Raw genomic sequence first — 17,757 nt, 5'->3', positions numbered from 1 at the left:
ACCTGGTCCAGCTTTTCGACCAGGTCAATCCAGAATCCTTATGGCATAAGCTGACAACCTTAGGATTCCCCCTGAAATTCTGGAACCAATCCAAGCTTTATATACGGAAACTTTAATGAGAGTTTGCCTAAATGGTGCAGGCTTACTATCTACAGAGATCAAAACATCTAGAGGAGTAAAGCAGGGTTGCCCCCTTACCCCTGCCTTCTTCAACGCCTACCTGGCCGACTTTCAACACCACAAGAAGAGTTTTTGTTTGTTTCCACCGGCAATAGGAGGTGTAAAAATAACGAGACTCCTATACACAGATGACCTGATTTTGGTGGATCAGACCTCCATCGGCTTGCAACGTCAACTGCACAGCCTGACAAAGTACATCAAAAGTAACAGCTTAGAAATTAACAAGAATAAAACCAAAATCATGTCCATCGAAAAATCCAGAAAGAAATCCGAGAATTTACAATGGAACTTAGAAGGTGCGCTAATTGAACATGTGAAACACTTTATATACCTTGGTGTTACACTAGGTAACAGCACAGTGGAAGCCCCTATGCAATCTGTTCTTTGGCAAAAGGTAAAAAAAAACTGGCAACACAAACGAGAGCAATAGACAAAAAATGTGGTCGTTTTTCTATCATTCCAGCAGGCGAAAGTATTCCTCTCCTTAATCTACGGCATGGAAGCCTTGCCATTAATGCCTGACAAAATGTGGCGGAAAATGGAGGGGTGTTTTTGGCGGCGAGTCTTGGTGTTTCCGCCATCGACCCCACTAGTGCTGATTCAAAGAGAACTGAGCCTGCGCTCATTGCAATCTATGATACAACGCAATAACTTGATGCTTTACAGAAAGATCCTTCAGCCACTTAGACCAGATAAGTTGAACATCATCAATGCAGAGCTTGTGGGCGGAAACAACACCCCGACTGGCGATGTGGTCAAACAAAATCAAGACGACACTGGCACAGATCGGTTGCTCCGAGACGGACCTTCTATTGAATCCAACTAAGGCCGGAAAAAAGCTGGAGGAGTACGACTGAATTACAACCAATGATAATGCATGTACTTACAAGTTGACAAGTGGTTGGCCAATAAACCAAAAAAAAACTAAACCAACTGCTGGTGTACATGCAGAGATTCCCAAGCAGGTCTCACAGAATCACCTTTTTAAGAGCCTGTCTCAATTTACTCCCAAATAATGAATTGATGGCAATAAGAGGCAAATCAACCTCAAACAGATGTCGATACTGTGAGACATGTTTTACTATCATGCAGTGAGAGAAGATCTACTTATCTGGGCCATCTTTTTTCAGACCTGCGAGTATTTGAGGAAGAGGTCTGGTGGAATCGTCTGATGTGTGGAGAAAAACCTTTGCTAACAATAGCGGTGGCAAGCTTCTTTCAGAATATTCCTCCAATACAGGAGTAAAGGAACTCAATTCTGAAGATAAAGCAAAGAATTCGAGGAGCATAACATGAGAAACTTAACAAGGGGAAGAAAGAAAGGGAATTAAGGACAAACAGCGCAGAAAGGACAAGGAACTTTAATGACGCATCCCCGGTGGATTATTACCATCGTTTTTCTTTTTTTTCTCTTCATTCTCTTCTTGTTTTTTTCTTTTTTCTCCTTATAATCTTGTAATTGAAGGACGTGAAGGCAGATATTATTTGCTATGTTTTATATTGTAAAAATTGTAAATCAATTTAATCAAGTAAATAATAAAAAAATTAAAACAAATCTGATTGTAAACTGTGTGGCTTTTTACCTAATTTACCACAGTATTGTATTGTAAAGTATTGTAAAATGCACAATTTTAACATATTTTGTAAAAAATGTTCTCTTGGGCAGCAACCCCGACCCCCTTGATTGACTTGCACTCCCTCGCTACGCGCGGTTGTTCCTGTGCATTTGGCCGGGGGCAAACCAAAGCCCCTTCCCTCTGCAGGCTCCCCTTAGGGTGGGCTCTAGTACATTAACTCCAGGTCCCAATTGTTGTGATCACAGAACATGGATACACAAGTTAACTGTCAACAACTTTATTAATTGTATAATGAGGTTTGGTTGAGGGATGGTCGATAAGATGGAAATGCAATTTAAGAGGAGATGCATCTAGCCGCAGGGAATAATTATTAACGCAAATCCCATGAAAGGGGTCTCATTTAAAGGACTGGAGGAACATAGTCCTTCCCCAGTCTCACATTAAAAAACTCCCAATTGTCTGCCGAGGACCAGGACCAGTGACCCTGCACGCTTCTTTCATAATGCTGATGTTCTCATCATGGATGATTTCTTTGTGCTTGCTGTGTTATGTGTCGTGTCTGAGTCCTGATGCTTGGCGTAGTATAGGTTGATGTCCTGGAAATTTGAGGCAATGGCCTCCAAACTATTACCCCAACAAGATGTTTATATTTCCCCTTTGGTCCTAGTGATTTCTTGGTTTATCACATGTTGTTTTAGTGACTGCCCTAAGTTTTCTGTTTGGGTCTAGTATGGAGTACATGCCAGAGCTTGTGCACCTGGCATGTACTAAATGCTGTGACCCTCCATGCATAGACCTACGGCCGTAGCTCATAGGCAGGGACAAATCTCTTGGGTAAGAGTGCACATGTAAACCACTAACTCTGGCACCTAATCTTTTTCCATGGTTAGATGGTTCTAGGCCCTGGGAGAATGGGAACAGCCTCGTTCCTCCCCACCATACAACTGATATCCCCCTCTGTCTACCCAGGGTACTTTCACCAAAGTAGGTGCGAGCTGCACTCCTGATAGCACCAAGGAAGGGATCTCTTCTTTACCACTTCTCGGGGTTGCATCTTGGAGCAGATGGCTTCCCCTGGCCATGGAGTTCTCCAACTTCTATAATTGGTTATTCATAATGGGCTTTAATACCCAGAGGTTTCTAAGTGCGGACCTGGGGATAGAATCTGTGTCGCTCCACGTCATCTTGCTTCCAAGGCAAGCACGTTTCCCCTGAGCTATCCTCCCGAGACCTGAGCTATCCTCCTGAGACAATCTACCAGCAACAATCAGGTTACACGGTTACAAAGAGCATGATGAATTGAAGACACTTTGGAAGAGGCTAAGAAATAGTTTTCAAGTGTAACATGAATGGACCACAGAGTAGGAGGTGAGCGCACAGAAAGGAGAAGAGAATTCCAAAAGTAAGTAGCAAGAAGTGAAAAGAAATGCAATCTGGAAGAGCACATGAGTGAGTAAGGGGCAGCTAAGTGGCTTTAAGAGGCTGCAGGGAGGAAGTGGGCATAGACATGAACCGTTTTCTGAAGAGTGAGTTAAGAAGAAGCCAGACTATGGATACAGTTAAAGACAATGCAAAGAAAGAGAAACGGAGGCAGCGGTAATGCTGTCCTGTGAAGACGAGCTTCAGGAGGGAGAGGTAAGCAGCAGATGGAAGTTTAACAAGTAAAAACATGTGTGGCTTACAGAAGTGCAGATTTATAAAGTGAGAAATGATCCAGTGTCTGATGCCAGCATGCAAATGGCATAAAAAGCCAAGGAAGACCGTTTGTAGAGAACAAGAAATCTGCAGATAGTAAAGAGGAGGGCGCCGAGAACAGAACCTTGTGGAATATCAAAGTGAGGGGTGAAGAAGATGTGCCAGTCCAGGTGATAAAGAAAGAACAAGTTGAGAGCTAGAAAGAAACCCATCACAGAACAGAACCTTACATGTGTAGGGTAGAAGGACTGGCGCACAGTAAGGAATGATGAGCCATGTTAACCACTGGCAATAGTTCAGAAGCAAATTTAAATGTGCACGGCCAATGTAAGGGAATTAGTGACTGAGGCCTGAGCAATCTCTGTTAAATGGGAAGAGCAAGACCACATTGAAGGGGAGAAAGAAGAGACTTGGAACCAAGGAAAGAAGGTAAGTGGTTCTGTTGTATGCAGACAGTTTAAGATGGCTGGATAGGACAGAAAGAAGGTACATAGGACAGAAGGTAGCTGGAGATGAGGAATGGGCAGAGAGAGATGGCTTTTTCAGATTGGATGGAATTGTGCACACCTATAGGGGTTAGGACTCACACCTTTCACAATTTCCTTTGGCCTATGGATAGAGCATGTTTTCCGTCCCCTTGCAATGTGTGAATAAAGTGTGCAGTAAAGGGGGGCACATGTAAATGCTAAGGTGGGCAGGCTAAATCAAACCTCTCAGGTGGGGCGGCGGGTGGGGGGCAGGACGCCCCTTTCCATTCTGTTTGCCTGCATTCATCCATTCTGGAGTCTCTGCTGTTTCACTTTATGTCCCCAGCAACTGTTATCAGTCTAAAAGTGCTCCCCCACAGCTCTTACTCCCCCAGTGCAATTGAGAATTTACACCCTGCCTTAATAATGCAGAAATCCACTGTGCAACCAGACACCAAGGATTACAAAACCATCTGTCCAAAGCACTAGGTTGTGAGGGGGGGGGGTGGGTGGGGGGTCGTGGACGGTCTAAGTGTATTGCATGTTTAGACCTGCTTGGCTTCGAGACCTGGAGGAGGCATTGCCATCCTAGCCCTACCCCATTTAAGAATAAACCCCCTAGCTCCTATAGTTCGATGCACTTCCCCTCTATATCTCCTAACCTGTCCCTAAAGAAGTTTCACCTCACGGCATCTGTTACCCTACATGGACCCACCTCACATGCTCGCTTGCCTGAGAAGCTAATCTACAGACATATCACTCATTCCATCCCCTCACTAATTCCCAATACTTTATTGAACAATAGCTTCCTGTGCAGTATTCACAGGTCTGTCGCACCCACACTTCATGAAATAATTTGAGCTGTAATGTTTAAATATTCGCAAAAGATTATTCATATACAACCCGCACCCTGTACCCCAGTACTTTCCGGTAGAATACCCCATACAGTGCGATCTAACTGTCCACCTAAATGACTCCCATCATCCATAAATAAAACGTAGCCAATGGCATCAAGTGCAGGGAGCTGGGCATGGCGTTGAGAGTGCACTAATGGTCATTTACCACCCGAAGCTGGTTTGGAAATCCTTTCTCTGCTTATTGGGCAAACTATGCTAACTGGGAGCAATGGAATCTGGCACTACAGAGTTAACTGGGCATGAAGGAAACTCGATTTAGTCTGTTAACTGGAAATGATAGCAACTGGCCTTGTGGTAATAGGAATCTGGCACTGCTGTGCTAAATGGGCATGATGGGATCTGGATTTACTGCAGTGGTATCCAAACATGTTTATGCCGGCCCCTTCTCCCTCTTTGAATACAAATATTATTGCACACCCTCCCCCCAATGGCAGACCTGCTTACATTTTCTATTAAAAGCAATGCTCACTTTTTAAAGATCCTGTGGCCCTCTGCGCACATCTTCTAGGCCCTCTGGGTGGGAAGAGACCAGTCCCACAGTTTGAGGGCTACTGGTTTCCTTTGTTAATTGGTGCATTACAATATGGTGTTACTGTGCTAACTGGGGCATTGGAATGTAGCATTACAGTGTTAACTGTGCATAGTGAATCTGGCACTGCTGTGCTGCGTGGGCATGTTAATTCCACATATTGATTTGCTGAGATACAGAGAATGGGTAACCCCTTCTACATTATATGCTAATTACACAGTATTGTTTTGATGGCCACAGGGTGGGGAAAACATGAGAAGGGGATAAAGTCTTATCTGTGGCAAATGATGCACAACCCAATCTGCCCCTCTTTCCCCGTTCTATTCCTTGTCTGACATACATCTCTGGGCCGAGGTAGTGATATTCCTGAAAACCCAAAGTGGATGAGGGGAGGTCAAAAAGTGTGTGTTTCAGACTTGGACGAGCCAACATTATGAAATCAACACTTCATTCGCCTCTGCCCTCTTCTATTGGCCCTCACAACTCTTAACCCACCCTTTCCTTTGGCCTCATATGCCACATGACTCCTGTATGTTTTGCAGATATGTATATAATGTATGTATTGGTCTGCATGAACAGCCTTGTATGTTTCGGCTCACAATCAGTATCCTGTGGCAGGTTCTCCGCTATATACAGTAAATAAGTCCTTACAGAAAATAATGAAAATGATTATATGAATTTGCCAGAACTTCATGCTTGTGTATGTGGTTACCAAACATTTCCAGAAATGGATGTGGTTTTTATTTGCAATCTGATACCTCTTGTTTAGCCATCACTCATACCTGAAGCGTTTCATGCTATGTTCCATGATTGGATTTGCCACTCCTACTTAAATCTAATTATTACCATTGTTTTACTCTTCAGTGTTAGGATGGAGGAATGCCGGCCACTCAACTATGAACTCACTAACTCTCCAAAAGGACAGACTCAAGGTGGAAAGACCTGGCCTATATTACGTGTACTCGCAAGTGACCTTCTGCGTCAGCAACTCCAGCGCATTCCACGCTCCCTTTGTTCACTATATCACCTTGACGCGGCCACATGAGACTGATCAACTTTTGATCAAGGGAACGAGCACCCACAATTCATCAAGAACCCCAGACTGCCTTCAGCAATCACTCCATCAAGGCGGGTTATTTGAATTTCAAAAGGGTGACGCAGTGTATGTCAGCGTGACGGATGCATCTCAAGTCCGCTACATGCCAGGCTACACATACTTCGGCATGTTTATGATATGAAGACTAGGAGTACTAACAAGTTCCAGAGGAAGCTACCATACATCGACTGCAGCCTTTGATGTATGGTGGCCATGGAGTGAAGATATTTTTAACAGTTGTGTCCCTCCACCCACACTTCTCTAAATATAATTACATGTCATTCTGTGTTTGTCTTTGCACTCCTTTTAATTTATTAACCTGAAGAGATGCGGACGAAAAAGGGGCACTTAATTGTCTGAGAAATATGTTTGCACTTTCTTCTCATTATGGCTGGACTGCATTTAATGTGCACTTGTTTGGAACATTGACTATGCCCACACAATGTGCATGTCCTGCTTTCAGAAATGGAAGATGATGGCAAAGTGTCACCACCATACACAAGTGACGGCTCTCCACGCCAGGCCAATGCTTACAAATGTAAATTATACTGTAAAACTATGGGTGGAGGGGTGTCTGACTGCAACAGCAGAATATGGACCATTCCACAGCAATGGCACATTAGCTCATCGTCCCTCTTCCTTGCCACCTTCCTCACTTCATGAAGGATGCTTGCATCCTTACTAGACACGCTCTCTTTTGTTTTCATTTTGGGAGGGACTACCAGTCCCTTTCCTCTCTGCATTCCCTTCGCCTGTGTGTCGCTAAGTAGCACCCGTGAGTGCTACGCAGACCTCTTTTTGTTCTGTCTGCTTATGCATACACGCTGCAGGCAGGGCAGCAGGGCAGCGGGACGCTACAGTTACGGGCATGGTCGGCAATGAGTGAAAGTTGCTCTGGCAGGGCTGGCAGCATCAGGACTGGGAGGCAAGGCCACGCAACCTCCTCCGGAGGATCCGCTGGCAGCAGAGCCTCGACGTGAGAAGGGCAGCACATGCTGCTATGAGGAAGTGGGTAGGGCCCCTTCCCTGCTGAAGCAGGGCACCGCCTGGTGATGGGTAGGGCCCACCTCCTCATAGCACAAAGCCAGCCCGTATGAAGTGGTTCCTTTGGGTGAAAAAGGAGGGTGTACTGGAATAAGCAGAAAAACAAGAATAATATAAAACGGATGAAATTACTCAAAGGAAGATCCCTTTATTTCTCTGCCAGAAGGATTTGTACAACCACTCAGGGCTGTAAACAAAGGCTCCACGAAGTCATGGTTCAACAAGCAATTTATGCAGGCAGCATACATTGGTCAGCAGATCCTACACATAGGCAATGTTGTCTGGCGCTATCTTATCACAGGTATGGAGACAGGTAACAATTCCCCACCTAATCCCTTCATTTACACAACCTTGTTCAAGAAGGACATTTCATGGGTCATCTGTTAAGGAGAAGACAGCTATGTTTACGAAACCCAAGCTGTTGTTCAGCCTCCCGCGCCCACAGAAAAATCAGATACCTTACAAAATGGATTCCACTGGAATCAAAACGACTGACATCACATTTAGCACAAACTAAAAACTTCCAAAGGCAAGTCATCCTTTTTCGGTTATTTTCCTACATTCCCATTATCATCAAACTATATCATTACATTTCAATGATTATGACCTGTATAAATATAAGAGCAGGAGGACTGAGGTGAAAGTGAAATTCGGGAAAATGAAATAGAGGTAGATGGAAGGAGATCAGGAATTGTACTGACAGTAAATATTGGAATGGCAGAAGTACATTTCCTAACACATGATAGCACAACCTGAAATTTATACAAATGAGCAGAGATCCAACAATGAAAGGCAGCATAATTTTACAACAGTGAGAAAGACCATTCAGGTAAGGTCAGTGACCATCCAGAAAACTAGTCACCTCTAATGCCTTTGTCTGCAGAAAGGCGCTTTTGCAAATTATGAAGAACTGTGATGGCCTGTGTCAATGAGCCATTCTCTGCGTCATTTTGAGGATTCAATGTACAGCAAGTACTTCCTACCATTTGACAAACTCCCCCTGAGGATGCTGTGAGAAGGTCCAAAATGTAGCAGTCCTGATGAACGGTGAGACAAATGCCCCTGAGCTCCTCTTTGATGGCATTGAACCCAACCTCTGTGATGTTAATGAACTGCAGCATAGCATATCTTGTTTTCTGCAGCCATTTTGCATTGGCTGCAGCTTGAATTCCTGGAGCCATGACAGATTCAAAGAAAGACTCTGTTTTGCTGAATATTCTATTAGAATCAGGACTTTCTGCATCAGGTACAAAGTAATTGCCTCTTTTGGGTTAGTGCAGTAGCATGACAGAAGCACTTCCCCCCATGAAAGTGTGGAGATCTTGCACTGGAACCATTACAACAGGAGTATCCAATGTGACCAGTGAACACAGCCCTGACCAGAAGGGAGGCAGCTGATCAGATAGATGCCAACCCTCCACAGAGCCAGAAGACATCCATGATAACTGTAGTTCCCAGTTGCAAGACTGGGATGTCCAGTATAGAAACACATTCTAGATGTGTGCCTATGGACAATATTCATTTTACTTCGGCAACACAACTGAGGAGTGACAAATCTCAGGCAGAGTGTCAGAAGAGAAGTGGCATGCATCTAGGTGAGTGAAGCATATTGTGTCTAAGTAGCAGCAAAGGTTTTAAAAACAGTATTGGAAATGGCTGTACCATTTCCCACATACTCATCCCCCCACAAATCATTGCAAACATTACTTTTACCCATGATCCTGGTCCTCACCATAAACTCACATTGGCAATTAAGAAAGACCGAAACTGATCATCAGGAAGAGATGCATTGAATCATGTTAATGATGTAAAAGGACCACATTTAAGAAGAACAGTATGTTTAACCCACCCAGATTCCAATGGGTGACACTAATGAAAAAACATTTAAGTTAAAATTCTGAAAACTGTACATGCCCTCCCAAACAATATTGTGCTAAACGTAAGATTCCTTGGGTGATACCACATTAGGAATACGCAATGGGGTCTGGCCTGCTTCGTGTGGAATTGCTGAGAAAATAAAACATGAACATTAGTATTTTGAGCAACAATTAAACCCATGTGGTGATAGCACGTATTATCTTCCCCATGATTTTGAACATTAACTTTGTTTGGGATTAATTGTGGACAAACTGCTGACCTTACAAGAATAACATAACTCCCGACCAAGGGGATATCATCATAGAAGTACCACAATAAGAATGAAACTAAGCAAAACAAAAAAACAAATATACTGAAAAATTGCTTATTTGGGAGAAATGTTTTTCACTTGGGGGGCTAGGGGTGCCAGTGTCTCTGGCGGACCGGCTAGCCGGCAGTCTGAAAGGTGGTATCATGTCTTTGAATTGCACATTTTCACTGCTGTAGGGGTACTTAAAAGGATCTCAAAAGGCCCTTTCCACTTTCTCACAAAGTTTTTGGTACATATGAACCCCCCCCCCCTCTGAATGAATTGTAGAATTTCTTATTGGTTGTGACTCTCTTTGGAAATGTAGGGAAGAACCTGTTTTGAGACAAACTTAACAGATTTGGTCGTTTCCCTCAAATATCAAGCCATCTCCTCCACCAGTACTTTAGTTCAGGTTTCAAAATTATAATGGCATCGTATGGACAGGGAAATGACTTCAGGCCTACAAGTAACTATTTCATGAGGGGTGAGATGATGGTCAGACCCTTTTTTATTTCTAAGCGAAAACAGTGCAATTGGAAGACAGTACATCCAGTCTTTCAGTAATATAGCACATAATTTAATGAGTTTACCCTTCAATAATCCATTCATAGCATTTCACAAAGATGTTTGAACAATTAATTGACAAAGTGATACCCATTATCAGTTTTGATTTGAGTACAGATTCCAAACCTTGGAAACACCTCTCTTACAAGAAATATGGAAGTACTCTTAGCATCTGAAGGTATACATGGACAAGCCTTGATCCATCTAGAAAAAGGAAAAACCACTACTATAAGATACCTATGCCATTGACATTGTTCCACCATATCGACAAAGTCAATATTCGAATGCTGAAATGGACCAGCAGATTTCGGAATAGTAGCTCTGACTGTTTTACAAGTGGTCCAGTGGAATACTATTGACATATATGACGTTCCTTAAGATACATAATAATAATATCAGAAATGTTTGGAACAAACCAATCCTGCTGTAATGAAGACATCATATTTTCTTTAGATTCATGAGCTGGGAGATGTAATTGTGTAACTTTGTAGCATCACCAATTTCCCCCAAGTTTTGTGTTTCCTTATACCAGCATGTAATTCCAACCTACATGCTCTCCACTCCCAGAGTTCCTTTTCCAGCTGTGCAGCTGGTTCTTGGATTGCCATTAGAGCGGACTAAGAATGCTGTGTGTATGGGACCTCAAAATCAAAATTAGTACTTACCAGTAACGCCTGTTCCAATGATGGCGGAATGATAGTGTTCATAGTCGCCGCACTTTTAGCTGCCTGATCTGCAAATGCATTACAAATAGAAATATGGTTCTTCCCTTTTGTATGAGCGGCACATTTCACTACTGCTACCTCAGTGGGTAATTCAAGTGTTTCAATAAGGAGATGAAGTAATTTTGCATGCATGACCAGAGAACCATCAGATTTTCTGAAACCTCTTCTCTCCCATCTTTGAATACCTAAGTGCACAGAAGATACAGCATATGCAGAATCTGAATAAATTGTAAACTGCTGCTTAGTTGCATGAGAAAGGGACATAATTATAGTCACTAGCTCCACAGCCTGAGCAGACAGATATGGTGGAAGTGAAAACTGTTGTATCGTGAAATACTGTGAATGCTTTTCCTCACCTACTGCAGCTCCTGTATCTGACCCATGCATCCGATCAATATAAGATGACCCATCAATAAAGAATACTCTACCTACTGCTAAAGGATCTTCATGCACACGCAAGTGTTGAGTCAGCGTAGGCATATATGTGCTACAATAATGCACTTCTTCTCCTTTCTCCACAGGCTGAGCTAAAAACAAAGCCAGAATCACAGGGTGACATCTCAGGATAATCAAATTTAGGGCACATAAAATAACTTCATACACCAACATCCGTTGCACAGTACACATAGATTTCGCCTTCTCAAAAATAGCATGTACAGCATGTTCCACAAAAATTGTAACTGGCTGACCAAGTACTAACGGAGATGGTTTTTCCAGCGCAAATGTGGCGTCTGCTAATAAGTCTTCCCATGCAAAGGACCCTTGTGATATCTGATCGAAAGCAGCACTGTAGAATGCCAAGGGCTTGTGACCTAGGGTGGTTCTTTGCATTAACACTGCCGTCATGACATGACCATTTGAGTGAGAAAACAAATAGAACATCTCTGTGTAATCAGGAAGACCCAACACTAGGACAGACATAATGGTATGTTTTAATGTACAGAGTGTTTGGGATCCTTCTTCTGTCCAATTCAAAGGTTGTCCTGCCTGAGCCTCTTTCGGAATACTCAAAAGTAGTTTAGTGAGTGTTGCATAATCAAAGACACAGAGCCTGCAGTAACTACACAATCCTAGGAACTGCTGAAATTTCCCTCACACTGCTAGGCTTCGGAATCTTCTGGACTGTCTCTCTTCTTTCAGATGTCAGAGCCCTTCCTTTTGCCAAGAAATGCTGACTGAGGTACACTACTTCAAGATGACAAAACTGCAACTTTGCCTTATTTACCTTGTGACCATTTTCCTGCCATGGAAGTCATGATTCAACAAGCAATTTATACAGGTAAAGAATCTGTGGTCAGCAATTTTGTCGAACTTTTTCTTATGACAGGTCTAGAGGCAGGTAACAATCCCCACCTAATCCCTTCATTTAATCAACCTTGTTCATGACTTACTTTTCATGAGTCATCTTTTTAAGGAGAAGACAGCTGTGTTTGAGAAACCCAAGCTGTTGTCCAGCCACCCACTACCCACAGAAACATCACATACCTTACAAAATGGATGCCACTGAAATCAAAATGGCTGACATCAACCTCAGCACAAACTATAAACTACGAAAGGCCAATCACTATTTTTCAGTTATTCTCCTACAAAGGACAGGAGCTTCCCCGGCAGGTGTGCCACATTCAAAAAGGGAACAAGTAAGTGGAGGCAGTGTGTGAGCTGTACACGTGTATCTTGGGTATGTGTTCTGCACTGTAATTCACAGCTTTTCCCTGAGGATGGAGGGTAAAAGGGACAGGAAAGCCAGAGAGGTCCCATGGGCAGGCGGTATTATAGAAGCACCTGGATACAATTATTTACATTCTGACAAAAAGAGGGAAATGAAGGAGGAGGTACTATTCTTCTTTTCTATGTTCTCCTCCACTACTTCCTCATGCTCCTCCACAGGGGAAGAGACAAGGGATATTGATGTGAGAGTGCGTTATGTTCCAAAGAAGAACATGCTGGACTTCATAGCATACATCTACCCAGACACATGGGAAAGAGAAAAAGGACTATTGGCATGACTCAGTAGGCTTCTTTTCTAACCTGTTTTTGGTCAGAAAACCTGCAGGAGAGTGGCACCCTGTATTATACCTGAAGGACTCCAACATGTTCACATGGCAACTCGATCGACTATAAATGACTGTGCTGCAGTACATTATCCCCATGGTGAGCTGGGACGATTACTTGTGTGCCATAGATGTGCAGGAAGCCTATCTCCAGATGTCAATTCGGCCGTGACATCGTCCATGTCTAAGTTTTGCAGTACAGAGACAGAGATTTTAGTTTTGAATGTTTCTCTTTGGGTTGAAGTCTGCTACCCAGGAGCTCGCAAAGACTCTTGCCCAGGTGGTGGACCAGATCCATTCAAAAGTCCTACTCGGTCACCCGTACCAGGATGTCTGAATGATTCATGCTCCAAGCCTCAGGCAGGCATCAGATTACATTCAGGAGGTGATCCCCACACTCCAATTCTTCAGGGTTCTGTTGAACTGGGGGAACTCCTCTCTGATACCATCCCAGGACCTCCAGTTCATTGGGGCTTGGTTTCTAACAAAGAAGCAGTTGATTTGCTTGCCAGATGACAGAATTTTCAGACAGCATCTCCAGGAGCTGCCCATCCTCCCACAAGCACCAGCAAGGCATTGGTTGTTAGCTCAAGGGGACATAGCTGCAGCTATCTTTGTTGTTCTGTGGGCTTGCTGATATGTCAGGCTAATAATCGTGCACATTCTACATCACTAGTCCCCCTTGAAGGACCATTTGGAATCTCCCATTCATTTCTCCCTATCCATCAGACATGCTGTGCTTTGATGGTTAGACACCAGCAATCTCAGGAAAGGAGATTGGTTGTTCCCGTCCCTGTTCAAGGTGATGCCCACGGATGCCAGTGCAAGGGGATGAGGGTGGCTGTGGGGAACGGTTAGACACCAGCAATCTCAGGAAAGGAGTTCAGTTGTTCCCGTCCCTGTTCAAGGTGATGCCCACGGATGCCAGTGCAAGGGGATGAGGGTGGCTGTCGGGAACAAGAGGACTAAGGGCAGGTGGGAGATGGGCAAGTCCTCAAATTGAAAGAGTTAGGTGTGATCTCCCGGGCTCTCTGGTGCTTCCAATCCGAACTGCACAGTCAGTGTGTGAAGGTTTGTATGTACATCAGGGTCGCCATTACCTATCTAAATTGGGCGGAGAAGAGGAACTCCCACATTGAACAGATTGGCCATGAGGATTGGCAAGGTCATATATCAGCTCTGCTGGCAGTTCAGATTTGAGGGGTGGACATTCTAGTAGCAAATTCCCAATATTGGATTTCCCCTTGTCCCAGTCTCTGACCCTGCAGATTTTCCAGAGCATATGTGCCAGGTTTACAACCCCCAAGATACACCTCTTCGCGTCCTCCCACAATTTGCAGACTACGTGTCTGTTGAAAGGGGATCCATTTTAAATTCTGACTTTCCTGTATGAGGGTTTTTAATGGGACTATCAGTATTCACCCTTAGAGTCAAGCGTGCGGACATACAGGAGTTGGGGGATCCCTGCAGTGACTTCTCTCCATACAGTTCCTATGCCTCTAGGTTGATTCACAGTTTTGATCTATGGGATTTCCCTCATGTGCCTGCTCATGGCACTCCAGCTGGACCCGTTTATGCCATTAAAGGATTTTTCTTTCAAATTCCTTTCTTGGAAGTTCATAGTTTTGATCGCCATTACATCAGCTAGACACGTGGGTGACATTCGGTCCCTTTTGGCTTTGCAGCCTTATTTGCAGGTCCTGCCCAACAAGTTAGTTCTTCACACGGGGCATTCTTTTCTCCCTAAGGTTCTGTTGGTGTTTCACATAAACCAAGATATCTGTCTGCCTGCATTCTTTCCTAACCCTTTTTCAGAGGAAGAATCCTGCCTGCACACATTAGATGTCCGTAGGGTGGCACTCATCTACACGAGAAGAAGATCCCTTTTTAGGAGGTGCAAAGCACTTCTGATGACCTTTGGCAATGCAGGTAGGGAGGCACGTCCTTCTTCCACCACATTGAGCAAACGGGTCCGAGTGGCCATTGTTGAGGCATACAAGCTGTCCCCTTTTGGTGCAGAGCATGTCTACCAGGGCTATAGCAGCATCCTGGGTCAAGGCTAGGGGGAAGCACACACCTTTATGTCCCATTAGTGCTTACAAATCGGAGGGGCCTTCGTCTGAGGGAGGGGGTATTATCAGCAGTGCTTTAAGTATTCTCTCTAAGCGGACTGGCTTGTTCACTGTGTTCATTGCAGGATTGTGTGTGCTGTTGCAGCAATCCCTCTTTGAATTGCTTTTCTTCTGATTATTGTCTTTCTGGACAGCGGTTCGTTTGAGGGTGGCTTTGGTATGCTGGTGACAAGGAAGAGGGTCGAGGAGGTAATGCCCTGATTATAGGTGGTAATGTCCACTACACCAAGTCTCGCTTTTTCCTGTAACCTTCATATCCCCCTCCTCCTGCTCCTCCCCGGGGATATTTTCAATAAGCTGCAGTGTTTGTTAGCTTGGGTAGTTTCAGGCCTGAGCAGGGCTCTAGTGATGTGCAGGGGAAGGGGAGGCAGAGAGAGGAGGGCCCAGAAGAGAATCCCGCCCAAAATGAAAATAAATAAATGAAAAGAGCGTGTCCGGTAAAGATGCAGGCGTCCTTCATAAAGTGAGGAAGGTGATGAGGAAGGTGATGAGGAAGAGCAGGACTCTGTATAATGAAGATTACCAGCTGTAATCAGGGCATTGCACACGGCCAGCCTTGAAGGGCCCATCCTCTGCAGCGCTTGGTTTTTATTTCCACCCCATTAAAGAAACAGAAATTAAACCGAAAATAACCCTGTCTGCGCTGCACGTTACTCTGCCCTTGGTCCTACAGGATACGGCCTAATGATGATGCAGACAAGCATCCATGAATTGTGAACGATGCCGCTTTTGGGACGATGCCGCTTTTGGGACTGCCACCCCAAACTACACGGGCACACCCCTGGCAGTGCAAATGTGCATTCCCTGGGTGTGCACTGCTCATGATTAATGCACGTAGATACCCCGTGGTTGTGTTCTATCCGCTGAGAAGGGAAATGTTACTGTGCCACAAACAGCGAGATTGTTGAAAAGAATAGCGTCCCCTGAGGTCCACGTGTCCCCTATTGTGGGATTCCTGCGCCTCTGCGTGGCGGGGCAAGGAACTGCTTCTCTTATATGTTGTACATCAAAAACAGTGTGCCTTCCTGTGTTGAACCGGATGTAATGTTATTCAGTTGTTGCGTTTCTTACAATAAAAGCACTTGCTATCATATGATTATTTGTTATCATAAAACGGCATCTTTAAATACTGCAAGGATAAATCTATGTCACTGTGTGTTCTTCGTCATTAAGTTATTTATGTAACATCTATACTAAAAAAGCTGTATTATAAAGTTGAAAAAGTGCTAATAAGGGACATTCAAGTCTTATGTAATATTAATTTTAAAAAATCCAAACATATTTTATGAATGTGTAATTAAAAAATTCTGTTTATTAATATTCCGTTATGTTGACAGTGTTTTATACTGCTCCAGTAACCGCCACATTGGTCTAACAGCGGCGGGCTTTGTTTGGAAAGGGGAGTATAATGGGTGTTACTATCAGAGCACCAAACAGAAATATCTGTGACTGTCCAGCCAGTTGTCAGAAGTGACAGAAGTGACAGAGACCAGTGTGGGCAGTGCTCAAGGCGCCTGCTGTAGACACACACGGGAAACAAAGGAACAGAGAGCCTGGGCTGTCCTACCCAGGGCCGTATCTACATGGGCACATGCTGGGGTGCAGGTGTGATTGGGATGGGCTAGTGTTATGATGTTAATTACTCTCTCAATGAATTTGTGTTCAATTGGAACTCCCGCACGCTCCTACGCTCTCACCTGAGAACGTACTCTGTCATTCCTGCACTGGCGGTCCTCACCTCCGGGGGCCTTATATAAAGCTCTTACAAGCTTCTTTGGTGTCGTGCCTCTTTGTTACAATTGGCGACGAAGCACCCTGTGGCCCCCGGAGTGCGTCTTATGCGCTGCCGGACAGCCCTGCAGCCCGCTGCCAAACAGCAGCCTCACGCTCATGGCAGCACATGGCGCCGCTGTCTGCTGTGACCCCCTATCCTGACCGGCTGCACCTGGAGAGCGATCCCAGTCTGCAGACAACCCAGCGGTGGGTGCCGCAAACCCTTTGTATTCATTTCGAGGGTTTGCGAGTGGCCCGGCCGCAGAACTATAAGCGCATCTTACGAATCACCGCCAATGGTGATTCGAGGAAAGGACCTTTGAACGTAAGATTGCGCACGGCCATTTTGTATTCCTGCCTTGGTTTCCATAGTGACAAAATGCCACGGAGTTCGCTTTCTGCTACTAAGCACTATCCCACACGCGAGCCGGCTCGCCTCATTAAGTAAAACCAACAGACAACGAACATTGCACGCCTTGCACCCACTGGCTCTGCACTACACCATTTGTGGTTCCCTCGCCCTACGCTTCTCCGCGAGCCTATCTCAACTCAACATTGAAACCAGAGTTTTGCTGAAAGAAGGGTGTGGCTTTCCCTGCATTGCAGAAATCCGTTGTGTTTCACTTCAGGAGTTTGAACAAAGTTACCTGCATGAGTGTGCACATGTGTCAATACGAATCCTCTCAAAATACACAATTGCCTTGACTGTTCTCAGTGGTTTCTCTTCCCTGTCCCGGTTTTGCTGCTGCTCGCAAACGTGCCAGCCGCTCACCCTTCTCTCACCGCTAGTGAACATAGGCTCAGCTGGCAACCATTGAACTTTGTTCACCCCAAGGCTTA

The 17,757-nt window shown here is 44.6% G+C and overlaps 1 protein-coding gene across 1 annotated transcript in view; it reads left to right on the top strand.

Annotated features, from left to right (window-relative positions):
- Positions 1 to 16,240, top strand: part of CD40LG (CD40 ligand) — a 466,219-nt gene extending 449,979 nt beyond the window's left edge. Inside the window, exon 5 of the mRNA XM_069612793.1 lies at positions 6,230 to 16,240. Coding sequence (XP_069468894.1) covers positions 6,230 to 6,603 — 374 coding nt within the window. The 3' untranslated portion in view covers positions 6,604 to 16,240. The remainder of the gene's footprint in view (positions 1 to 6,229) is intronic.
- Positions 16,241 to 17,757: the final 1,517 nt, after the last annotated feature.

The sequence above is a fragment of the Ambystoma mexicanum genome, chromosome 5p (assembly GCF_040938575.1).
Source record: "Ambystoma mexicanum isolate Mex_15411 chromosome 5p, UKY_AmexF1_1, whole genome shotgun sequence".
Lineage (NCBI taxonomy): Eukaryota > Metazoa > Chordata > Amphibia > Caudata > Ambystomatidae > Ambystoma > Ambystoma mexicanum.
The sequence above is the reverse complement of the archived record's forward strand: the minus strand, read 5'-3'. Positions and strand labels throughout refer to the sequence as shown.